The sequence below is a fragment of the Yamadazyma tenuis genome, chromosome 6, assembly GCF_029203305.1.
Source record: "Yamadazyma tenuis chromosome 6, complete sequence".
In the NCBI taxonomy this organism is placed as follows: Eukaryota; Fungi; Ascomycota; class Pichiomycetes; order Serinales; family Debaryomycetaceae; genus Yamadazyma; species Yamadazyma tenuis.
This window is the reverse complement of record NC_089466.1, coordinates 539506-559474: the sequence shown is the minus strand read 5'-3', so window position 1 is coordinate 559474 and position 19969 is coordinate 539506. Positions and strand designations below refer to the sequence as shown.

At 38.6% G+C, this 19969-nt stretch overlaps 12 protein-coding genes across 12 annotated transcripts; 5 read left to right on the top strand and 7 right to left on the bottom strand. All coding sequences in view use genetic code 12, as the record gives it.

The window, feature by feature from the left end:
* Positions 1 to 678: 678 nt before the first annotated feature.
* On the bottom strand, positions 679 to 2859 carry PSN45_004486 (uncharacterized protein; the record flags this gene model as incomplete). The annotated part of the gene is made up of 1 exon (XM_006686973.1): positions 679 to 2859. The coding sequence occupies one exon, from the start codon at positions 2857 to 2859 to the stop codon at positions 679 to 681; it is 2181 nt and encodes a 726-aa protein (XP_006687036.1).
* A 205-nt stretch (positions 2860 to 3064) lies between these two features.
* Positions 3065 to 4225, bottom strand: rec14 (Ski complex subunit Rec14; the record flags this gene model as incomplete). The annotated part of the gene is made up of 1 exon (XM_006686974.1): positions 3065 to 4225. One exon carries the CDS (start codon positions 4223 to 4225, stop codon positions 3065 to 3067), a length of 1161 nt encoding a protein of 386 aa, XP_006687037.1.
* Positions 4226 to 4600: 375 nt separating this feature from the next.
* Positions 4601 to 5590, top strand: PSN45_004484 (uncharacterized protein; the record flags this gene model as incomplete). Its single annotated transcript, XM_066158303.1, has 1 exon — positions 4601 to 5590. The coding sequence occupies one exon, from the start codon at positions 4601 to 4603 to the stop codon at positions 5588 to 5590; it is 990 nt and encodes a 329-aa protein (XP_066014400.1).
* Positions 5591 to 5686: 96 nt separating this feature from the next.
* On the top strand, positions 5687 to 8059 carry NUP82 (Nucleoporin nup82; the record flags this gene model as incomplete). The annotated part of the gene is made up of 1 exon (XM_006686976.2): positions 5687 to 8059. The coding sequence occupies one exon, from the start codon at positions 5687 to 5689 to the stop codon at positions 8057 to 8059; it is 2373 nt and encodes a 790-aa protein (XP_006687039.2).
* Positions 8060 to 8117: 58 nt separating this feature from the next.
* Positions 8118 to 9020, bottom strand: PSN45_004482 (uncharacterized protein; the record flags this gene model as incomplete). Its single annotated transcript, XM_006686978.1, has 1 exon — positions 8118 to 9020. The coding sequence occupies one exon, from the start codon at positions 9018 to 9020 to the stop codon at positions 8118 to 8120; it is 903 nt and encodes a 300-aa protein (XP_006687041.1).
* Positions 9021 to 9487: 467 nt separating this feature from the next.
* Positions 9488 to 9892, top strand: SDH8 (Succinate dehydrogenase assembly factor 4, mitochondrial; the record flags this gene model as incomplete). The annotated part of the gene is made up of 1 exon (XM_006686980.2): positions 9488 to 9892. The coding sequence occupies one exon, from the start codon at positions 9488 to 9490 to the stop codon at positions 9890 to 9892; it is 405 nt and encodes a 134-aa protein (XP_006687043.1).
* A 245-nt stretch (positions 9893 to 10137) lies between these two features.
* rrg1 (Protein-lysine N-methyltransferase rrg1) lies at positions 10138 to 11310 on the top strand (the record flags this gene model as incomplete). Its single annotated transcript, XM_006686981.2, has 1 exon — positions 10138 to 11310. The coding sequence occupies one exon, from the start codon at positions 10138 to 10140 to the stop codon at positions 11308 to 11310; it is 1173 nt and encodes a 390-aa protein (XP_006687044.1).
* Positions 11311 to 11317: 7 nt separating this feature from the next.
* On the bottom strand, positions 11318 to 12622 carry BNA3 (arylformamidase; the record flags this gene model as incomplete). Its single annotated transcript, XM_006687321.1, has 1 exon — positions 11318 to 12622. One exon carries the CDS (start codon positions 12620 to 12622, stop codon positions 11318 to 11320), a length of 1305 nt encoding a protein of 434 aa, XP_006687384.1.
* Positions 12623 to 12805: 183 nt separating this feature from the next.
* Positions 12806 to 13426, bottom strand: BTN1 (battenin CLN3 protein; the record flags this gene model as incomplete). The annotated part of the gene is made up of 1 exon (XM_006687323.2): positions 12806 to 13426. The coding sequence occupies one exon, from the start codon at positions 13424 to 13426 to the stop codon at positions 12806 to 12808; it is 621 nt and encodes a 206-aa protein (XP_006687386.2).
* Positions 13427 to 15099: 1673 nt separating this feature from the next.
* On the top strand, positions 15100 to 16203 carry ARO4 (3-deoxy-7-phosphoheptulonate synthase; the record flags this gene model as incomplete). The annotated part of the gene is made up of 1 exon (XM_006686982.2): positions 15100 to 16203. One exon carries the CDS (start codon positions 15100 to 15102, stop codon positions 16201 to 16203), a length of 1104 nt encoding a protein of 367 aa, XP_006687045.1.
* A 104-nt stretch (positions 16204 to 16307) lies between these two features.
* On the bottom strand, positions 16308 to 17075 carry PSN45_004476 (uncharacterized protein; the record flags this gene model as incomplete). Its single annotated transcript, XM_006686983.1, has 1 exon — positions 16308 to 17075. One exon carries the CDS (start codon positions 17073 to 17075, stop codon positions 16308 to 16310), a length of 768 nt encoding a protein of 255 aa, XP_006687046.1.
* Positions 17076 to 18179: 1104 nt separating this feature from the next.
* Positions 18180 to 19859, bottom strand: ARG2 (Amino-acid acetyltransferase, mitochondrial; the record flags this gene model as incomplete). The annotated part of the gene is made up of 1 exon (XM_006687440.1): positions 18180 to 19859. One exon carries the CDS (start codon positions 19857 to 19859, stop codon positions 18180 to 18182), a length of 1680 nt encoding a protein of 559 aa, XP_006687503.1.
* Positions 19860 to 19969: the final 110 nt, after the last annotated feature.

The window sequence follows — 19969 nt, the reverse complement described above, 5'->3', positions numbered from 1 at the left end:
TGTTGGTTAAATTTTGTTGGTGGCCTCCTGCACACACCGGACCACCGCCATTTCAGAAACCCATATGTTTCAGCACCTGAGACTTTTGTAGATGAGAAATGTGTGCTCCTTAAAAAGCGTACTACTTTTGTAAGGTTTGTTTAGTTGTTCTTGTTATAGAGTTGGCAAAGGTAACTTTAACATAATGACATCTTTCCATAAATGGTTCCCAAAAAATCAATGTTTGTAAATCCCATCGCACCTATCTTGGTTAGTACACCACGATTCTTTGCAACATTGATCGCAGGCGGTGGCGACGTTATGAGACAAACAGACGGCCGTGTCACCGCCAATCGCAAGACCCACAATTAATATTGAGTCCCCAGAGCGTGTATTTCCAAGATTCAACAATATAAAGGGGCATGCACGCTTTTCCTGTCCCATGTTAATATGTTTCTGGCGTGATCGTAATTTATGGCGTTTAGCATTTTAATGTTCCTGTATGTAGTTTTAACGGTGTTTTGTTGAATGTTGGGCTGAATAAATTATTTTTTTGCGCGAGGCCGCCGGGCGCACTACGTGAGTACGGGGGCATGGTGCTCTATTTTTTGCACCCGCTCCACAAACTTACATCTGGAGCAAACCATGGACCACATAAATTAGTGTATTATATTATACATATAAAATTTTGAATTGGTCTTAGTCAGTTTCGGGTATTATTAGTGGCAGCTCGTCTCTAGATGAGGCAATAGTCCGCAAAGATCCAAATAGTAAATCGCCTAACCCATTATACCCCAACTTATCCAAACCCCGGAGAACCTGCACCTTTAAGGAGTCGTAATCAGTGTCAAGCCATTCGATACTAGGATTGTTTACTAGCGATGCTACCGATTCCTTGGTCACCGGGCCGGGATGTCTAGTGGAAATATGGGGCCATTTGTCTTCAATTTCCCATAAGATCTGGGAAACCAAGTAAGACCATACTGGATTGTGGAACATGTTTCCAACGTTTTCCAACTGAACGAGACTTGTGTAGTTAAACACGTTAATTGTGGGGAGTTTGTTGATAAACTCCGGTGCAAAATACATCCCCTTACTGTTTCTCTGTGAATTCGTGTCTTTGTAGAACGCCTTGTCTCTCCACAAGAAGTTGAGAGTGTCGAAAACTATCGAGTTTATAACAACCTTCTCTTGGGCTGTATAATTCTTATAGGTTTTTGAAAACGCTAAAAACCCACACGCTTCCGATACGACGATCGGGTTAATTGTGAATAGAAGCTCGTAGTATAGAGTTGAAGGCAATGATATAACATTTGCATTGAGATCTTTCATTGCGTCTTCATCCACAATTTTTATCACTCTCAATAGTTTCAAAAGGCTGAGTTTGTGCTCCAAACTGAGCTCGCTTGGTTCGATAAGCTCGAATACGAAAGGAATTAACTCATTCATTAATGCGATGCACTCTTCTTTTGCCATTTTGTAAGAAACATTAAGAAGCTCCGCTACCCCCAAGAATATTTCTTTGTAGTTTCCTTTTTTGCTCAACAATGCAACCAAATCTTTTAGCACTTGTGGATTAGTTTTGGGGCCACAAAACCTCAATAGCTTTGGTCCCCAATCAGGTAAACTTAACCCTTTTTGAAGTGAATCTAATGAAAGAAATGACGGATAATAGCCCAACAATTCAACAATACTTTCCTCTAAAAAAGTAAATTCAGTCTCACCCAATCTTGGAATAGCTTGATCGAAAAAAAATGTCATATCACTGAAGTATTTGTCCTCCTTGTCAATCATATACTTGAAAATGATGTAGTTGAACGAGATTTGCTTGTTATGGTAGGAAGGATTCAAAAGAATGTTCCTAAAATTAACAAACTCAATCTGTTCAAACTGAATTATCAATTCTTCTAGCGTTGTGATATCATGAATTGATATTTTAGAACTCTTAGAACCATTTGCTATCATCTCAAGATTATGAACTCCTTCTGAAGTATTCAACCTCCGTCGTTTTGTTATGTTTCTTCGGAATGTGGCGTATTGGGTTTGACATACTTCAAATATATGATTTCTATACTTTTCCTGCTGCCTCTTTTCACATATTGTTACCATTTTCTCCATACATTCTAGACGGGGTATCTTTAACACCGACGCTTCAGCTTTAATATGATTGAGTGTGTCATATTGAGCTTTAGAGAAAGATCGGTAGTCCAAATCGGAGATAATTTCTTTAAATAGTACTAGGAGCACCTTCAAGGAAGGATCCAACGGGAATTTAGTAGCTAGGTCCACAACAGTCTGGATCTGCCAGTTCTTCACTATTGGTTTGTGGTGGTTACCGGACGCTTTGAATGTCTTATTCGTGTTCAGTAGACATAGAAAGATCAAATTTGTGATTAAAGGTCGACAAAATTCAAACGAAAGTAAGTTGAAGAGAATTGGGGAAAGTTTGTGAAGTGCTTTGAACCCATGTTCACCAAATAAGTGAATTGAGGCTATCAACCATTGCAATAGCGAATTTTGAATGTTCAGTGGAAGTTTCTTCTGTTTCACCTTTTTATCATTTTGGTAGTAAACACGGGGGTACCCGATTGATCCAATGATTCGGTAAACCAATGCTATATGAAGCTCATGGAGTCCATTGGGTACCAAAACTTTCCGAATCAAGTATCTTTTCTCGTTGGAATGGAGAGATTTGGAGCTCACATCAAATATAATATCGAAAACTTCCAGAAGCATTTCTTGATCCAAGCCAATTTCAGACACCAGGTCTTCAAGCAGATATATTAATTGCCACCTTTCGTCTTTTTCCTGGCTCAAAGTCGACTTTAGAGCTCGCACATGGCTCACTATATGATCCTTTCCTGGAGCTTCTTGAATCATCAGTGAATACAAAATGCGCGTCTTTCAAAAAAAGAGCTTATACACATAGGTTATGCTATGGATGCACATCATATACATTCTATGCTAACAGTTGTGGTAATGTAGCTATTGGTTTATTCTTATAAAAACAGATGAGAAGCTGGATGTCCAAATTCTCATGCTTTCTCTACCAACTTACTTAGTTGGGATCTCTTTTCTACATCTTCTATATTCCTCCTGCTTGTCGATACCATCTAACACCTCTATCAAAGCTAACCACGCATATTCCATGGTTATTATCTCCTCCAGATACTCCCCTGGTCCCCTTGCTAATGAAACTTATTCCGCTAGCAATACTGCTGTCCATTTCAGTTTGGTCAGTATCCTCAAAATCACTTGCAGAAAGATTAAGAGTAGCGACTCTCTCTTTATCATCAAGATTCCATATTCTCACACACTTGTCGAACCCACAGGATCCCAATAGCTCTCCTTCGTCGTCAAAACTCAATCCCATGATCCATCCATCATGTGCAAAACCTCCAACTGTTGCCAGAGTCGAATGAGATGGTTTAGTTAAAGTACCCACATTCTCTCCGTACTTAACATCATACAACGTTATTGATCCTGAGTTCTGGTTATCTCTGGCCACTGCTAATACTGATCCACCGGGAGAAAACGTTACAACCCGGGGAACGGCATTAGAAGTCTTGGAGTTCCCTGAAGTCTGTAAATCAGTTGAGTGAAATGAGTTGATAACCTTTAACGTTTCCAATGTATACAACACAACATCTCCATTCGTGTATCCCACTGCAATATTTCCATCCACTACCTGACTGACATCAACAGATATTGGGAACGATCCTTCTATGGTCTTCAACTCTGTCTGTTTGGTTAATTCAATGAAAATTTCATCCTTAGAACCAGTAATGTCAAGCTTATAGAGCACAATCCCTCCATCCATTTGTGTAACTACGAGATAATCTTGTTTAGATTCGGGATCCTTGTAAAAAATGGGTGTCCATGAAGATTTCTGGAGCTCTTTAGGTACTTTAATTTCTTTCAAACCACTTACATCATCACCCACGAAGAACAGGATTTTTGTATATCCAGAAAAACAACCGAATCCGACCAACACCACTTTAACATGGTCTCCGTTCAAGTTCAAAGTATTCTCGTAGGTGTTAATGTGGTGAATGCCTGTTGGATCAATCTGATGGCTCACACAGTGGTCTTTGGGATTGTGGATTTCGTCCAACTTGTTGTCCCAGAATCGGGCATATCCATCACTCCCTACTGTTATGGTGTATTTGTTGACAACAGCCACATCAAATATGTCCAGATTATGGGCGCCACTGACACAATTTGTGGAGATGTACTGCTTTGACATTGTTAAATTTGAAGACTTGTGCGGAAATGAAAAGTATAAGGTAGAAGGAATACAGACTTATTTAGAAAGCTCCCGATGGGCTATGGTAGATCATTGGTGGAAAAAAAGCACACCATTTGTAGCCAAATTGTGAATGGCTCTCTTCCGGGACTCTGAAAACGCTGAACCGCCATTTAATTGCTGAAAATGCCCGTGTTCGTTAAAAATGTCTCTTCAACCACTGGTTTTCAGTCCATTAACAATTATTCTCAGGGGACTTCTGATTGTTATGTTCATAATCATATCAACTTAACCATTTGGTCTCTTTAAAAATATTTCATGTCTGGCTGCAAATATATTTGCCTCGCTATCCACAAATACATCTCATTTACACCAATGGCTCTTGAAAGAAGCAACACTCTACGTCATTTAAAGGATACATTTAGAGGTAGGGAGAAGAAAGGATATGACCTTAGCTCTTTATTAGTGCAGTTACCTGCTTCTCGGACTTCAATCACCCCTGAGGAGACTGATGTGAAGAAACGTAAAAGAAACAGATTCTGGAGTTTTTTTGAGTACTATTTTCCTCGAAGCAAGTTTCCCGCTTCTATAGAGCAAGTAACGGCTCCTTCTACGTTGACTTTAGAAGCTTCCCTGCCACCTAAGCTTTTCTCAGGCGCTACTTCTTGTACAGAAAGAACTGTTCTTTGTGATCAATCCAGTCATAGTTCAGAAAGCTTACAAAGACAAAGCACTTTAGATCCTTATTTTACAAGGAATCTCCTTAATTCTTACAATGATAAGGAACAATACAAGAACCTGCACCCAAAATTACACTCACCATTGTTGTTTTCCGGGGAATCCCAGTTTGTTCCAAGGTACGACCATTCATTCTCCATTGAAGAACCACCTTCTCACTTGCCCAAAGATTACCATGCTAAGTGGGAGAGGATCCAGATGCAAAGACATGCTGTCTTCGTTAATGACTTGGCTTCTCTCAAGATAAAGAGATCCCAATCTTGTGTCTTCAATGAGTCTGAGTCTTCTTCTTTTCTCGGTCCTTCCTCTTCTTCATCTTCTCAGAAGGATGTAAGAGTTATGAACAGAAACATGGAGTTGATTGCCAATGTATCAGGGTTTTTCAAGAGTGTGGGCTCATTATTTACTGGAGGAAGTCCTAGCAAGCTGCTAACTGATGTATCCATTAATGTGAGCGCTGAAAGGGTACAGACTGACGGATCAGAAACTGAAAACTCCGAAAAGGATCTTAGTCTTTATTCACCTTCGCGTTTGGTACACCATCTCCCCGTGAAAGCTCCCCATTCGATTGGCTTGAATCTTACCCAACTATTTGAAACGTTCAAAGAGGATTCATTTCAGTTCTGAATAGGTTTTGAATATATGTTTTCAAGATTCCTTATGCAGCCGATCTTCAATTATGTACATCTAGTCGCACAAAAAAAAATATCTGAATAGTTCCATATGGTAGACTTCGATTTTGTCAAAAGTATTAAGAAACAATCCATCTTCAAGAGATGGGTGGATACACAATATGAGGTTGGATTTGGTAACAAAATGGTCTTAAACGAAAATAGAGATATTTTTGTTGCTGTTGAAAACGCTATCCGAATGTGTACCATAAATTCCAAGAGTATGGGCTATAAGGTTTTGATAAACACTTACCAGCCATTCGATATAGTAGAACTCACTATGAACCCCCAAAGAACATTTTTGTGCTCCATTGGCAAAAAAAGAGTGGTTGTGCAAAGTGTTCCCCTTCATATTGATAAGTGTCAAAACTTTCATATACCCACTGAAAAATATGATTTGAAGGAAATTTCAGCCCCCATTGTCAAAGTGTTATGGCATAGCTATATCGCACATGGATTGGGTTTGGTGATTTTGGAAGCAACAAACGTTATCAAGTTCTACAATCTAAGGGTTTCTGATGCTCCATTATTCACCCTAGATTTAAAGACTAGCGAATGCTTCAAAAACGAAATTGCCACTTCCATATCTTTCGGTTCTTTGGAGACACTTACTGGTGGGTTGACACTTTATATCACTACTGAAAGCTCAAAAATATTTGAAATTTCCCCATTTGTGTTTGCTAATAGTTCTATTTCTACTACAGAACGAGAAGTCGAACTTGCATTAGCCGAATCAATTGATACTTTGAATTTCATCACCGCCAACTGCGATGATGATGATTATATAACCAGGCAAGCTAGGCTCCAATTTAACTTTTTCAACCATCTTCAATCTGAGTTATGCCGGTCTAATGTATCAGGAGTCAAAACTTATCTCAATAAGGAAAGCTTCACGTACGACATAAAACCACCTCTGTGGTCCCTCAATTACAAACGAATTCAAGGGCCTTTGGCCAATCTCCAGATGGGAACAATTAAGGATATTTGTTGTTTGAAATCGAATGGTTCTATTCCCTTACTTGTTGCTATCAATGGTGACAAGGTAGACTTGACCGTCAAATATTTGGCACAAATAAGACCCTTGGTGATGAACTTCACGTCTGCAGACGAATATCTTTCCTTGGAAGATGCTAAACCAGAATCAGTTTCCTTTGACTCGAAACCAAATGTGTCACTAATCATTGCCAACACAGTGGACTCGATCAACGAGCCAGAGAAACAAACCTACAAGGTTCCAAAAATTGGATTTGGGTATATCGACGATGATGGTTCTGATGATGACTGTGACTCTAATGGGACCAACACTATTGCGAAACAAACTTTGAACAAACCAGAACTTTTCTTCATCAACGAAGTATTGATTGAAATCATACTGGATTGCTCATTGTCTAGTAAGAGAAAAATCATATTGTCAAGCGTTGATCCACATCGGTTTTTGATCTCTACTGAACATAAAACCGTTGTAAGCACCCTATCTGATTGGGTCGGAATATTACCAGATACTCCAGGAATAGAGATCCAAAATCATTATTCTGTAGTGGAAAATGATGATGCCTCCTCGGGTGTGACGTTGATTAGAGATGATATTTCATTTACTGGTGATTATTTAATCAATTTCCATGACAAAGGAAAAAAGGATGTCAATGTTGTAAAAGTGAGCAGTCCACCGGAGCTAAACCCACTCATTTACAAGTTTGATACTTTGAAATTGAAGAACGAAGAAAAAGAACAGGTGGTTGTTGATAGTAAACTCAATTCTAACTTATTAGTGGAAATTGAAAGTGACTTGAAGAAAGTGAAAAAGATCAGTGAAATTAAGTACAGAGTCGGTAGTCTGGATGAGTCTGTGGAAATCTTACAAAAAGTGAACGAGTTCTCAACTGAATCGCTTTCTATTATATCTATCTATGAACTGCTACTTATGAAATTGTGCCTCCAAATGAAAACGAATTTATTGGAGTTGCAATATCAAAATGAACTAGTGGGTAATATTAGTAACATTGATGCTAAGAAAGAGCATAGTGCAAAGATAAAGAAATTAATTGAGAAGGAAGACGCATTAATCAACAAGCTGAAATCGCTCCACCAAAAGTTGGTTAAGCGAATCGAAGCCATAAAAGTACACAGGCAAGTTCCACTCTCGGAAAACGAGAAAAAGTGGTTTCAAGAGATCAATGACATAAATGAGAAGGTGGGGAACTCAGGCACAGAATCTGGTCTTTACAGCAGTGTTACTGAATTGAAAAACCAGGTCAATTATATAAAAGAGCACCTTGATTTCAAGCCTCTACAAGATATGAAGGTCGAAAATTCAAGAGAATTGAACCGAGTTAAAGCGCTTGTGGACTCTCAAGGAAATACATTGACGTCTTTGAAAGACAAAGTATCGGAATTAATGGCAGAAGGTGCCATGATCCAAGCGTAGCATTTAATCTATACCTTCTAATACACGCGAATCTAACTTTCCCTTGCTCTTACCTTTACTATGTGTACCGAGTCCCCGTGAACGTATGAACATTCAATTTCAACCCATCATAGTCTCTTTTGTCAAAACTCTCTATTATTGTGTCAACCAGTGACAGAGACTTAAATTTCACCGTGACAACACAGTCGCTGGGAAAGAATGTCACATTTAAAATATCTTTAATTCCACTTTTCTCACACTCTTCACGGATATCTTCTTCTATATCTTCTGCCAATTTGGTATTTTCCTTGTATTCTTGTTTGCGAAACATATTTTCAATCACCATAACCTTGGAGTAAAATTTACTTCTTATTTCATCTGCTCTTTGGGATTTATCTTCTATTGGCTCGAATTTGGCCTCTTCCACGTTTAATATGTTGTTTTTCATCTTCACTTGATTCATCATTTGAATAGCTAAATCCACCGACGTTGCATTGTCATAGATTATCAACGCTTCCTGTTTAAATTTATCTTTTTCATCGTAATAAAGCTTTATACGAGGACTGTTCCCCTTATCGAGACTTATGGTACCATATTTAGCGAATTCTTCATTTAGCTCGTCAACTGTAATCGACTGTGGGAGGTTACTAATGAAAATTCCAGTGGACCTCGAAGACATCAGCTTTAGCTTGTCTTTCTCTTGTTTAATTTCAGAAATTTTTTGCTTCTTGAGCTGTTTTATCTCTTCTTTGTTTGCTTCTTCTTCGAGTTCATCTTGATTCAACACATGCTTGGTGATGCCTATCCATTTGTCAACAATAAAGCTGTATTGGTATTCAAATGTTTTATCACCTTTTACTTGTGTGAAAATAAATTGTTTCTTTTCATTATCAAACAGTATACGATCATCAAGATCTTTAAGCTTAAGGGGATCTTTAAGAATTACTCCTGGTGCTGGAGGTTTAGGAGGAAACTCATCCATTATATAAAGTGAGTGCTGAGATGAGATGAGGTATGTTATCACACAGAATCGGTTCGCAGCGATTGTGAAGTTCAAGAAAATTCGGGCTCAGAAGCTCAGAGTGTTAGACACATAATAATCAGGGGTGTCGCCTTCTGTGACAAGAACATCGGAGGGGATGCATGGTCACAAGACCATTCTCCTCGTGTTCCTAGTAAGTTATTATTAAAGGTTTACGTTACATAAACTTAGTCCAAGTTTATATCCCACCGTTAACATGTAGGAATAGTACAATTTTAAAGGCAACCAAGATGCAAGTTGGTCAGGTGCTCGCCCACCATCCTATCTCCGGTAAGGTGTCGTAAAAGCCAAAGGCTCGGATTCACACTCACCCGAAATATCATCACTCCAGAATTTAAGGTGGTTGGATTCCTGCGCGACTTGTAATCCGTTCCCGGGTTTAGTTACTCTATCAAGATTATCATTCAATGTTCAGACAACTCACGAGAACAACCATAGCTAAACTGAGACTGGTGACTAGATTCTACTCGTCTAAGTTTGCTCCTGAGCAAATGCCATCACCTCCAAAACTTCCAAAAGAGCAACAAGACGAGTTTGAGAGATTACAAAGAATTGCAGGCTCTCAAGCTGCTATTGATGATTATAATAGAAAAATTCTGGCCAACGGAACTGTGGCTTCTGGTGATGCTGTAGCTGCGGGTGCTCCTCCTGAATTGAAGACTGATATCGGTGGATTCTCCACCAGTTATCTAAAGACGATTCCTGAGTTTGAAGGTGATGTTAATCCCAAAACAGGTGAAAGAGGTGGTCCAAAACAAGATCCTTTGAAGTTTAATGATTGGTCTTTCAATGGTAGAGTCACCGATTTCTAGTTCTTCACCTGAACACTTACACAGCGTATATGTTTGGTTTACGAAGGTTTAATGCGTAGAAGATGAGGTTTGATAGACAAATAAATAATTTCTTTCAAAGATAATCACGATCCTCAATACTAGGTGTTCTTACAGTAATGCTTCACATGTGCTTGCCACCCCTGCAGAAAATACATCTCTCTTTTTTTTATTACACTTCATCTTACAAATTGAAAACTCTCAACTACTCATCTCAAATTTTCAGTATGAGCTTTGATCCTCTTTCATTATTCACTCCCAAGCAAGTAGATCAAGTGGAACCTGAAGTCACTGTGCAGCATCCTCATGATGATATATTTGTACAGGTCTCTCCTGATATGGCTGAAGAAGCTGAAGACTACTTGATTCCTATTCACATTCTTGATTTACCGATGCTCAAAATGAAGCCTCCCGCACATGTTCTCTTATTGTTTTTGAAGCTATTGGCAGCAGATGAAGTGTGGAACTTCAAGCAACATCAGCAGAACCCCAGGGACCTGATGGCCCTTTTTCAAGAAAAGCTGGTGAGTTTAGACTTGGTTCATTCCTCCCTTGCATGGCTTTCATCTCACAGTACTAGATTCAATACAATGGTAAAGGTGGGGTACCTACCTATGTTAAGCATTAACTTGAAGAAAACCAATGAATATAATGACTGGCTAACCCGTATAATATCCAGTGATCTAAAATGGTTGCAAAAAGAAGAAATAGATGAAATTCAGAAAGAAGCTAGCTTGAGAATATCTGAAAATTGTGGTAGAACAGCCCAACCAGACATCATTCGTAAAATTAAACTCGATAATATGAATCAGATTCAACGTGATTACTTAAAGTTAAAGGAACCATCTTTAACTAGTGACAACTTAGGATTGAAGACCTGGGGCTCATCTTTAATCCTCTCGCAAAAATTACTAAATGAGAGGTCTTTACTCCAAGAACCAATTCTTGAACTAGGAGCTGGCACAGGTTTAGTCGGTATAGTTTGTCTCCTATTAGGGTTTAAGAAGGTTTTTTTAACAGATTTGGAAGAGATCCTTCCAAACCTCAAACACAATCTATTGATTAACCAGGTGGATACCGAGGTTGAAGAGTTGGATTGGAATGATCCAACTGGCTTTCTTGTGAAACATTCCCAAATAAACTTCAAAACAATCATCCTTAGTGACCCTATTTACTCATCTGATCATCCAGCACTAATTCATAAGGTGCTTAAAAAATTCACTGGTCCACAAACACATGTCTTGATTCAAGTTCCACTAAGAAGAAACTATGAAGACGTTAGAGAGACACTTTGGAATCTCCTCGACCAATCTTTTACTCCGATTGAAACTAGTATTGAACTAGGTGCTGACGAATTTGGAGATGTCGAATATTGTTTCAAGAGGCTTGTATTAAAATAAATATTCCCTATACGTAATCCTTCAACAGTCTAATTCTTTCTACAGCGTTTTGCAAAAATTCGTCATCTTTGCAAACGGCAAATCTAATACATCTCTCTAATCCACTACCTTCTCTAGAAGTAGGTTGGAGAAATTCGGTTGGGGGGATACCCACTATTCCAAATTCATAAATTAACCAGTATGCCAATTTGAAATCATACGTCTTGTTCTTGAATGATTCTGGATATTGGTAATCAGTTGGGACCTTTAATTTCAGCAAGTTCACCAACAAAAAGTATCCTCCGGCAGGTTCTGTGTATGGTAATCCCAATTCTTGAAATACCTTGGTGAAAAGTTCGTACTTTTTAAGGTACGCTTTTCTTGTAAGAGCAAAATAATCTCTTTCGTCAGACTTGGTAAAAGCTTCACTCACAGCTTGTTGTAAAGGAGCTGGTGTTGAGAAACAGATTCTAGTGTGAGCAGAGATTACATACTTAATCAAATCAGATGCCCCAATAACCCAACCAATTCTCCAACCAGTTGCCGCAAAGGACTTCCCAGCAGATCCGACCGTCAATACTCTATCTCTTAATTCTGGTAAATTCTTCAAAGTGGCAGGTCTTGGAAAAGTAGCATCGTAGTACAAATTTTCGTACACTTCATCACTCAACAAGATCAAGTTGTTGGCGATACAGAGCTTTCCAATTCTTTCAAGTTCTTGTTCATTGAACACTTTTCCAATTGGGTTATGAGGGGTGTTAATGACAATAATTTTGGTTTTGGGGGTGATTGCACCTTCTAATTGATCCCAATCAACTTCCCAGTCATCCCCAGTAACGTTTTCAGAGTCAAACTTGGAGGGATATTTGAGATTTACATACTTAACTTTAGCTCCTGTCATCTCAATGTTAGGAATGTACTGATCAAAGAATGGTTCAAAAACGATCACTTCGTCACCAGGAGTCAAGAATCCAAAAAACACTGAAAGCATTCCTTCATTTGCACCAGTAGTAATGGAGATCTGATTATCTTCAATTGGATATCCAAAATCCTTAGAGTATTTGGCTTTCAAACTTTGAACCAAATTAGGATTACCTTTTGCTGGAGCATACTGGTTGAATTGAGGCTTCGAAATTGCGTTGTTAACTGACTCAATAGCAAAGTCTGGAGGATTGTAAGAAAAAAAACCTTGGCCCAAGTTGTAGAGTGGCCTATCAGGTCTTTTTAAAGTTGCATCGTGAGCAGCTTCGTTAATCAAACTCCAGATATCTTTCTCACCTTCCCCCTTGTGGAAGTAAGGATTGTGTAAAGAAGAGGCCTTTCCTGTAGTCATATTTCTTATGCTTTTGTAATGTATTGTATTAAATAGTCTGCAGCGCCAAAAGTTCATTCAACAAGCACCAGAAAAAGTTCAAGCAGATAATCACTCTTTATCTGCGAAAAACTGTGTATTTCCGCATACCTCGTGATTAGCCACTGTTTTTTTCAATCGGTACAATTCGTGTATTCTTCCTATCTAGTTTTCGGACAAGCACCAGTCCCGTCCATTACCCACTTGAATATTACACAATCTCTTTTCTAGCCAATAATTTATGAGTCCGGCAATCACAATTCCTAAACTGTCGCTCATTCCGACGCATCCCATACTAAACTCTCTTTTGGACTTGGGTGTTTCTTCACTCACCGACAAAAATGTGTTTACGTAAGCAAGTCCACCTAAAAGCCCTTCGTAAAGAATCAATATTAGTAAGGGCCAAATGGATGAGAATGGGAAATAAAGTATGGACTGATTCACAAGGATTACCACATTGACAAACTGGAGAATACTGAGAACATGAAGCTTCTTGAATCGGATCCCAATGTTAATGGAAGATCTGGAAATAAATACACCAAGTTGATATAAGAATCCATAAACCACGTAAATATCTCTATAAGAGTTGAATAACCACGAAGGAAGGTCTTTTAGCGGGAAAAGAAGGTTCGGTGATATTCCCTGGTTTATCACATACTCGGAAATGTAAACAGTGCACAAGGGAATCATGAAAGGTCTAAATAATGGTTTTATTTCTCCGATGGTTTTCGTGATATGGTTTTTGACGATTAACATTGCGGGTTCGCTGACTTGCTTAGGAGGCATACTAGTTGAAGATGTAGGTAATTCCTCGTATTGTGTGTGTTCTGGAATTGATGATGGAAGAACAAAGTAAAAAAGTCCAATGAATCCAAGTGGAATGATTGAGAATATTAAAAGGGTTGTAGATGTACTCAAACCCAAAATATTGGTCAAGAGCAAGAATATAAAACTTCCACCAAGGCCAGCTAACCCGGTTCCCATTGAAAACCCACCAATCGAGTATACCTCGGTAAAATAATGGGTCAATTGTAGAAATGTCAACTCACCTAATCCTGAACTTAACGAGGCCATGCAAATTCCAAAAATCTTTGAAGAGATAGAAGTTTCTGCCGAAAAACTAATCACCAACATTCCAATGGAGGAAAGAAATACTAGCAGCCATATCCTTGTTTGATATGGAATCATATGGATGAAAAATGGTGCAAATAGTTTGATGATAAAAGCTGGCAAGATGTCTGATAAAAGCACCACAGCTTTAGGGGTTTGACTACCCACCAAATCAACGGCAGCCGAAAGAATCACAACATATAGAATGTTATTCAAGAGGCCAAACCCTAGAAACGATATGAATATTAGCCGGTTATCTGAAAGCATTAGGTGCATTTGTTTATCCTTAAAAAGTCATGCGAATAAGAGAAAAGACGTAACTGAGATAAACTCAGATCCAAATCAAGTTCGCAATTTTGCATTAGCATTCAGTGATCTTTAGTTGTGCCCTTTCCATTAATCACGGATCTTGTCTTTTACGATTGCCCCTAGCTGAAATATCCAAGTGACATTCGTAACGAGTTAAGGAAACTGGAGGAAATCATTTTTGCTTAGTTTGTTCTCTTTTTTCTGAAAATTGCAAGTTTTGAATTATTTTTACACAACTTTTAGTTTTCAAATTGGTTCTTTGAATTTAGATGAAGAAATAGATATACCAAAACAAGTTTCAGAAGTGATGATAAGCATCATCATACCATCGAAAGCACCAATTATTACAGAAATGTAGAAATGATTTATGGCTGTCGTAGTTTTTGCGTGGACGCCCAATTGCAGCCATCACAACGAGAGGTACTTCCCTAAGTCACCCATGAGAGAAGTTCAAACTTACAGCTTCTCAAGGTGATTCAGATTGAGATAATTGGTTTAGTTGATATACTCCTACCCCCAATTTTCTAAACTTCCACTGCATAAGATGAGAACGCCAGAAGTCACCTTCACATAGACCCGCAGCAAATATCTCAAAATGGCATCTGCCTTCACCAAAATTATTTACTGCAAAATTAAAACATATGATACCATACTTAGAAGCCAATTGCGTAGACTTGGGGTTTACAGTTATATTTTTCGTATGCTTAAGGCAGGTTATGGTTGCGGAAAATTATTTTTCCGTGACGGACTACACTCCGAGGGTTGAGCAGAGCAGGCACGGGGTGTGGGCGAAACCAGCTAAGTCATTTGCTATAATTTGAAAGCGACCTTATGGCTAAAGTTATAGATTCATCTAGACAACTGAATTGAGTAAACTTACTCTTTAGTTCACTACCTCCAAAGAATCCTATAAAAAGAACAAGAATAGACTTCATAAATCTTATGAACTGCACCCGCACGACCGGTTACTCATAATTTCAACGACGAAAAATTTGAAAAAAATTGCAAAAACGCTTTTACTTTAGTAGAGACTACATATCATGAGCAATACACCCATTCCCGAAGAATACGATGACACCAGAATCTTGGGTTACGACCCTTTGGTGTCGCCTTTAGTTTTGACTAACGAAATCAGGGCCACCAGCAAAGCTTTGGATGTGGTTATTAAAGGCAGATACGAAAGTGGCCAGATATTAAAGGGTAAAGACGACAGATGTCTTGTCATTGTCGGACCTTGTTCTATTCATGACCCTGATGCTGCATTGGAATATGCTGCGAGATTGAAGAAATTATCCCTTGAGTTAGAAGACGATTTGCTTATCGTCATGAGGGCCTATTTGGAGAAGCCAAGAACCACCGTGGGATGGAAAGGTTTAATTAACGACCCTAATGTTGACAATACTTTTGATATTAACAAAGGTTTAAGAATATCTCGTCAGTTATACGCTGATTTAACTGGTAAGAGTGAACTTCCTATTGGATCTGAGATGTTGGATACCATTTCCCCACAATACTTTGGTGACTTGTTGAGTTTCGGTGCCATTGGTGCTAGAACTACCGAGTCCCAATTGCACAGAGAATTGGCCTCTGGTTTATCTTTCCCTATTGGTTTCAAAAATGGTACTGATGGTAATATCGGTGTTGCTTTAGATGCTGCTCAAGCTGCTTCAAAAGGTCACCATTTCATGGGTGTCACTAAAAACGGTATGGCTGCTATTACTACCACCAAGGGTAACGACAACTGTTTTGTTATCTTAAGAGGTGGTAAGAAATTGACTAACTATGATGCCGAAGCTGTAAAGGCTGCCAAGGAAGCTATTGCTAAGAGTGCTGCCCCTTCCACCAAATTAATGATTGACTGCTCTCATGACAATTCACAAAAGAACTACCAAAATCAACCAACAGTGTTGTCGAGTGTTGCTGACCAAATCTCAAACGGTGAAGATGCTATCATAGGAGTTATGATCGAGTCTAACATCAACGAAGGTAAGCAACCAATGCCACCAGCCGGTCAAGACAGAAGTTCTTTGAAATATGGAGTTTCTATCACTGACGGATGTGTTGGCTGGGAAACCACCGTATCTATGTTGAAGGAGTTGAGTAAGGCTGTTCAAACCAGAAGAGCCTCAAAGAACAAAAACTAAAAGTATCCTCTCCTGTATTGTAGCTTATTAAAATGAATAAAATAAAGGATCCAAAGTACTTGTATATATCTATATCTATATCTATCGGTCCTTGATTATCATTACTATGTATAGTTTGCTTTCCAAGGTGCTACGGTTAACAAAGCAGTCCTGACTTCTAGGTCAGTTTTGTTCGGTTGTTCCATCAACTCAAGCGCTTCTCTGAGTACAGAGTTGGAAGATTTATAGTCATGGGAAACATTGAATGGGTTTCTTGAGAGCTTCTTTTTCTGTAATGAACCTTTGCGACCATATAGGTCGACCTCAAAGAACTTGACAGCAAATTCGTGTTCACTTTGATTCAACTCCATAAAGTAATTTCCCTCTGATTCTTTGGGGGGTGTTGGGGCATTACCAATGTATTTTACATTTTCTAGGGGAAACCCTAATGCTTGTTGGAAATGGTTCTTCACGAATCTTGATCTTTTAAATTCAAATCCAGTGACTGTGATCTTTTTCGGATAGGTACTGGTAATCTCGTAGAATCGACATATCAGAAATATGACGTTTTCAAATGAATCTCTAGCAAATTCTTCCAATTCAACAGCTCCCAAATCCTTGGAGTCATAAACACTCTTCAATATGTTGTAATAAGACTGTGCTTCACTCAAATCAATCTCTGCCTTCGTTTTGCCACCAGAAATTATCAAAAGGGCTGAAGGATCATTTTTCATGATATCGAAGCCTTGAAAAAGGTGTTCTTTGAAACATAAGTGATCTTTACCGTCCAATTGGAATGGTGCCAAAAACCATTCATTGGGATCATCGCCGGCCGATGGTCCTCCTTTCCAAATACCATGACAAGGGACTAGTACTAAATGGTTATAATTCATTAGTTGTTCATGCAATTTAAATATTTACCTTTGGTCTAAAAAAATAGTTACGCGAGCATGTCCTGATGCATAGTGTGGTAACATTGGACAAGGCCCTTCCAATGACAAAAAGCAGCTATAACCACCAACACATGAAAAATTTGATGCGAATGCCCCCAAATATCGAACTTTCCTACCATTGGATTATTCAAAAGACTCGCTTGATCTTGCTCGACATGACTGAATCTTTCAGGTACTCTCATTGCGTACAAAACAGCACCTGAAATATATAATACCCCTTCCCAGATCAACCAATTGAGCCCGGCCTTTCTTTTCGTTACTTCAAGACCATAAGTATTGACAGCGGAAACTATTGGAACCACACCTGACAATCCAAACAATATGAACATTGTAGATCTTATGGGTCTATAGACCGAGGTGGAGAACTTTGGATCCAACGTCAAAAACGTACAAATACTGCCAAGCACTAAGAATAAGCAGGAGAATCCATATTTAAATTTGGGTTCACGGTGGTACGCAAATACCATGATGGATATTAGGGAGCAGGTGATTAATATAATGATGCCAAAATAATCCAATTGATTTCCAAACCTAGCCACCAGGTGTGAATGTGACTTTATGCAATGGAAAATAGACGACATTGCTAAGCAAAATGTGGCAGCAAAGCCAAATTGGAGAAAATTGATCCATTCCCATACCTGCAAATGACTCTCATATAAAGGTAACTGAAACTTCAAATAGTAAACCAATGATCCTGCAATCACAAGGGATGGTAACAAGTGAGAATATATGTTACCAGTCTCGTTGTGTATGTAAAAAAGGGAATTAAAGCTAGATTTATAGGAGTTCGTTCCCTTGACGTATCCAGATCGGATGAAATGGTTGTCTTGCTGCCATTCGTCAAGCTCATGATAAAACCTTAATCCATTGATAGTTGTGGGTATCGATGTGGCTCGGAAATCATTGGTATTTTCCACAACCGTAGAACTCAGTAGATCCATTTGTTTGTTTCTTCTTTTAATTTGGCGGTCCATTTCTCTTTTTGAGGTTCTGTTGGATTCCTGATCGCGAATAGTTTTGGCTGATAATGAGATTAGTTTTGTGTCATTTGGTTGGTTCAGTAAATGATGGAGGAATAGACTCACAAATAGATGAGTAAGTCTTCATCTTCTCGTTGATGTTGATCGAATCTCTCTTTTTCTTGAGCTGAACAGACTTGTTAAAGATATCACCCGTGTAAAAGAGCTTCCATTTAGAACCTGCCTTTGCAGCAGAACCCACACATCTCTCAAAATACCACTTATTGATGGGGTTATTTTTTCTAGATCTCCAAATCAACTCATCAGGATTCGATTGAACAATAAGCTTGAAGATAATATCAGCAAGGCCAGGCAACCCCTGGTTTTTCTTGGCAACAGCAAATTTATCTAGGTAAGGGACCGTCTTGCCATCAGATGTTTCGTTGGTAATAACTGCTCCTCCATCGTAATCACCAACTATAATAATGGTCGTAATAGTTTTGTTGATTCGTTTGATATATGCATCAATATCAAGGGGTTTACCAAAGGAATCTTCTATTAGGTGGAAAAACTTACCTTTATCAACCAAATTATCGTTTATCAAGTTTTCAAGAGTGAATTCTTTGGGATAGTTCCTAGGCTCAAGAACCTCAACATCAATACCCTTTTTAAGAATCGAAGTCGAGAGCTGTGGGGTTCTTTTGAATGACAGGGGCAACGAGGAGGAAATTATAGGTCTGTCGGTCAACACGTTATAAATAATGGGATTCAACTGATCATTGTTGATGGAAATTATCCCTGGAGTAGTGATGATACCAGTTGTTTCATCATTACCAGTGATATCATGGATAGCTGTAAGGAGCTTATCGATAGACTTTAGGTTTTCAATATGCAAGTCCCTCAAAGATGGCTCTAAAAACCCAATATATAGTTCGGAAATGATATCGCTATACTCTTGCGACAAATTGATGAACACATGACTGGTTTGGTTTCTTTCAATGGATGGGATTCCACCATGTTTATCTACAAATACGACCTTCTCTATGGACAACATATCATCTTGATTTGCTGACAACACAGACTTGCAGAGCGAAAGTAGTAATTCGTCCGACTTGAGAAACTGCTGATTGGAAGATAATGAATCAAAAACGATTGGTTGAATAATCGGGACAAATCCTTGGTACATGGGTATCAATATCTGTTCGAGGCTATTAATTTTCATCTCACCTTTTTCACTCCTATAGAAAAGAGTTCGTATGAGCCGGGGATTGATTTCTTTCAAACTGTTTAACAACCGATTTCCTTGATTTATCAAGGCAAATTCATTCAATTTGAAATCATTGATTAATTCATCATCATGATCCATTACAATTATAGGACTTGCCCCCAAATTGATTAATCGCTTGAAGGTTTCCTGAATTCCGGCCCAATTTTGTGGGTCAACATTTGAAAACTTCAATTTGAAGATGGCAATTCTTAATGGAATTTTCTGTAATTTCTTCTCTTCCTCGTCATAAATGTTAGTGAATGGATTCTTCTGCTGTAGAAACCGGTTTATAAAGATGCTTCTTTGCATGTCCTTGTCAGGAGCCAGTGAGTCATTATATCTAAACTGATTTCGATACTTATTCAAGTAATTCTTGGTCTCCCTTTTGGTGGTAGTAGACCGAAGAATCGAAAGAATTAGATTCCGCTTAGAATTTGTACTCAGTTCATGTAGCACCAAGTTCGAAGTGAGTTGTCTTGTTAGGCTTGGTTTGGACATCAAGAAAATGCCTTTAATATGAAGAGTCTCTGGTAATCGAGAGAAAAAAACAGAGCGTGATTGGTGCACGACCTGATTATCAAAACTGAAGAACATGTAGGTCAACGTAT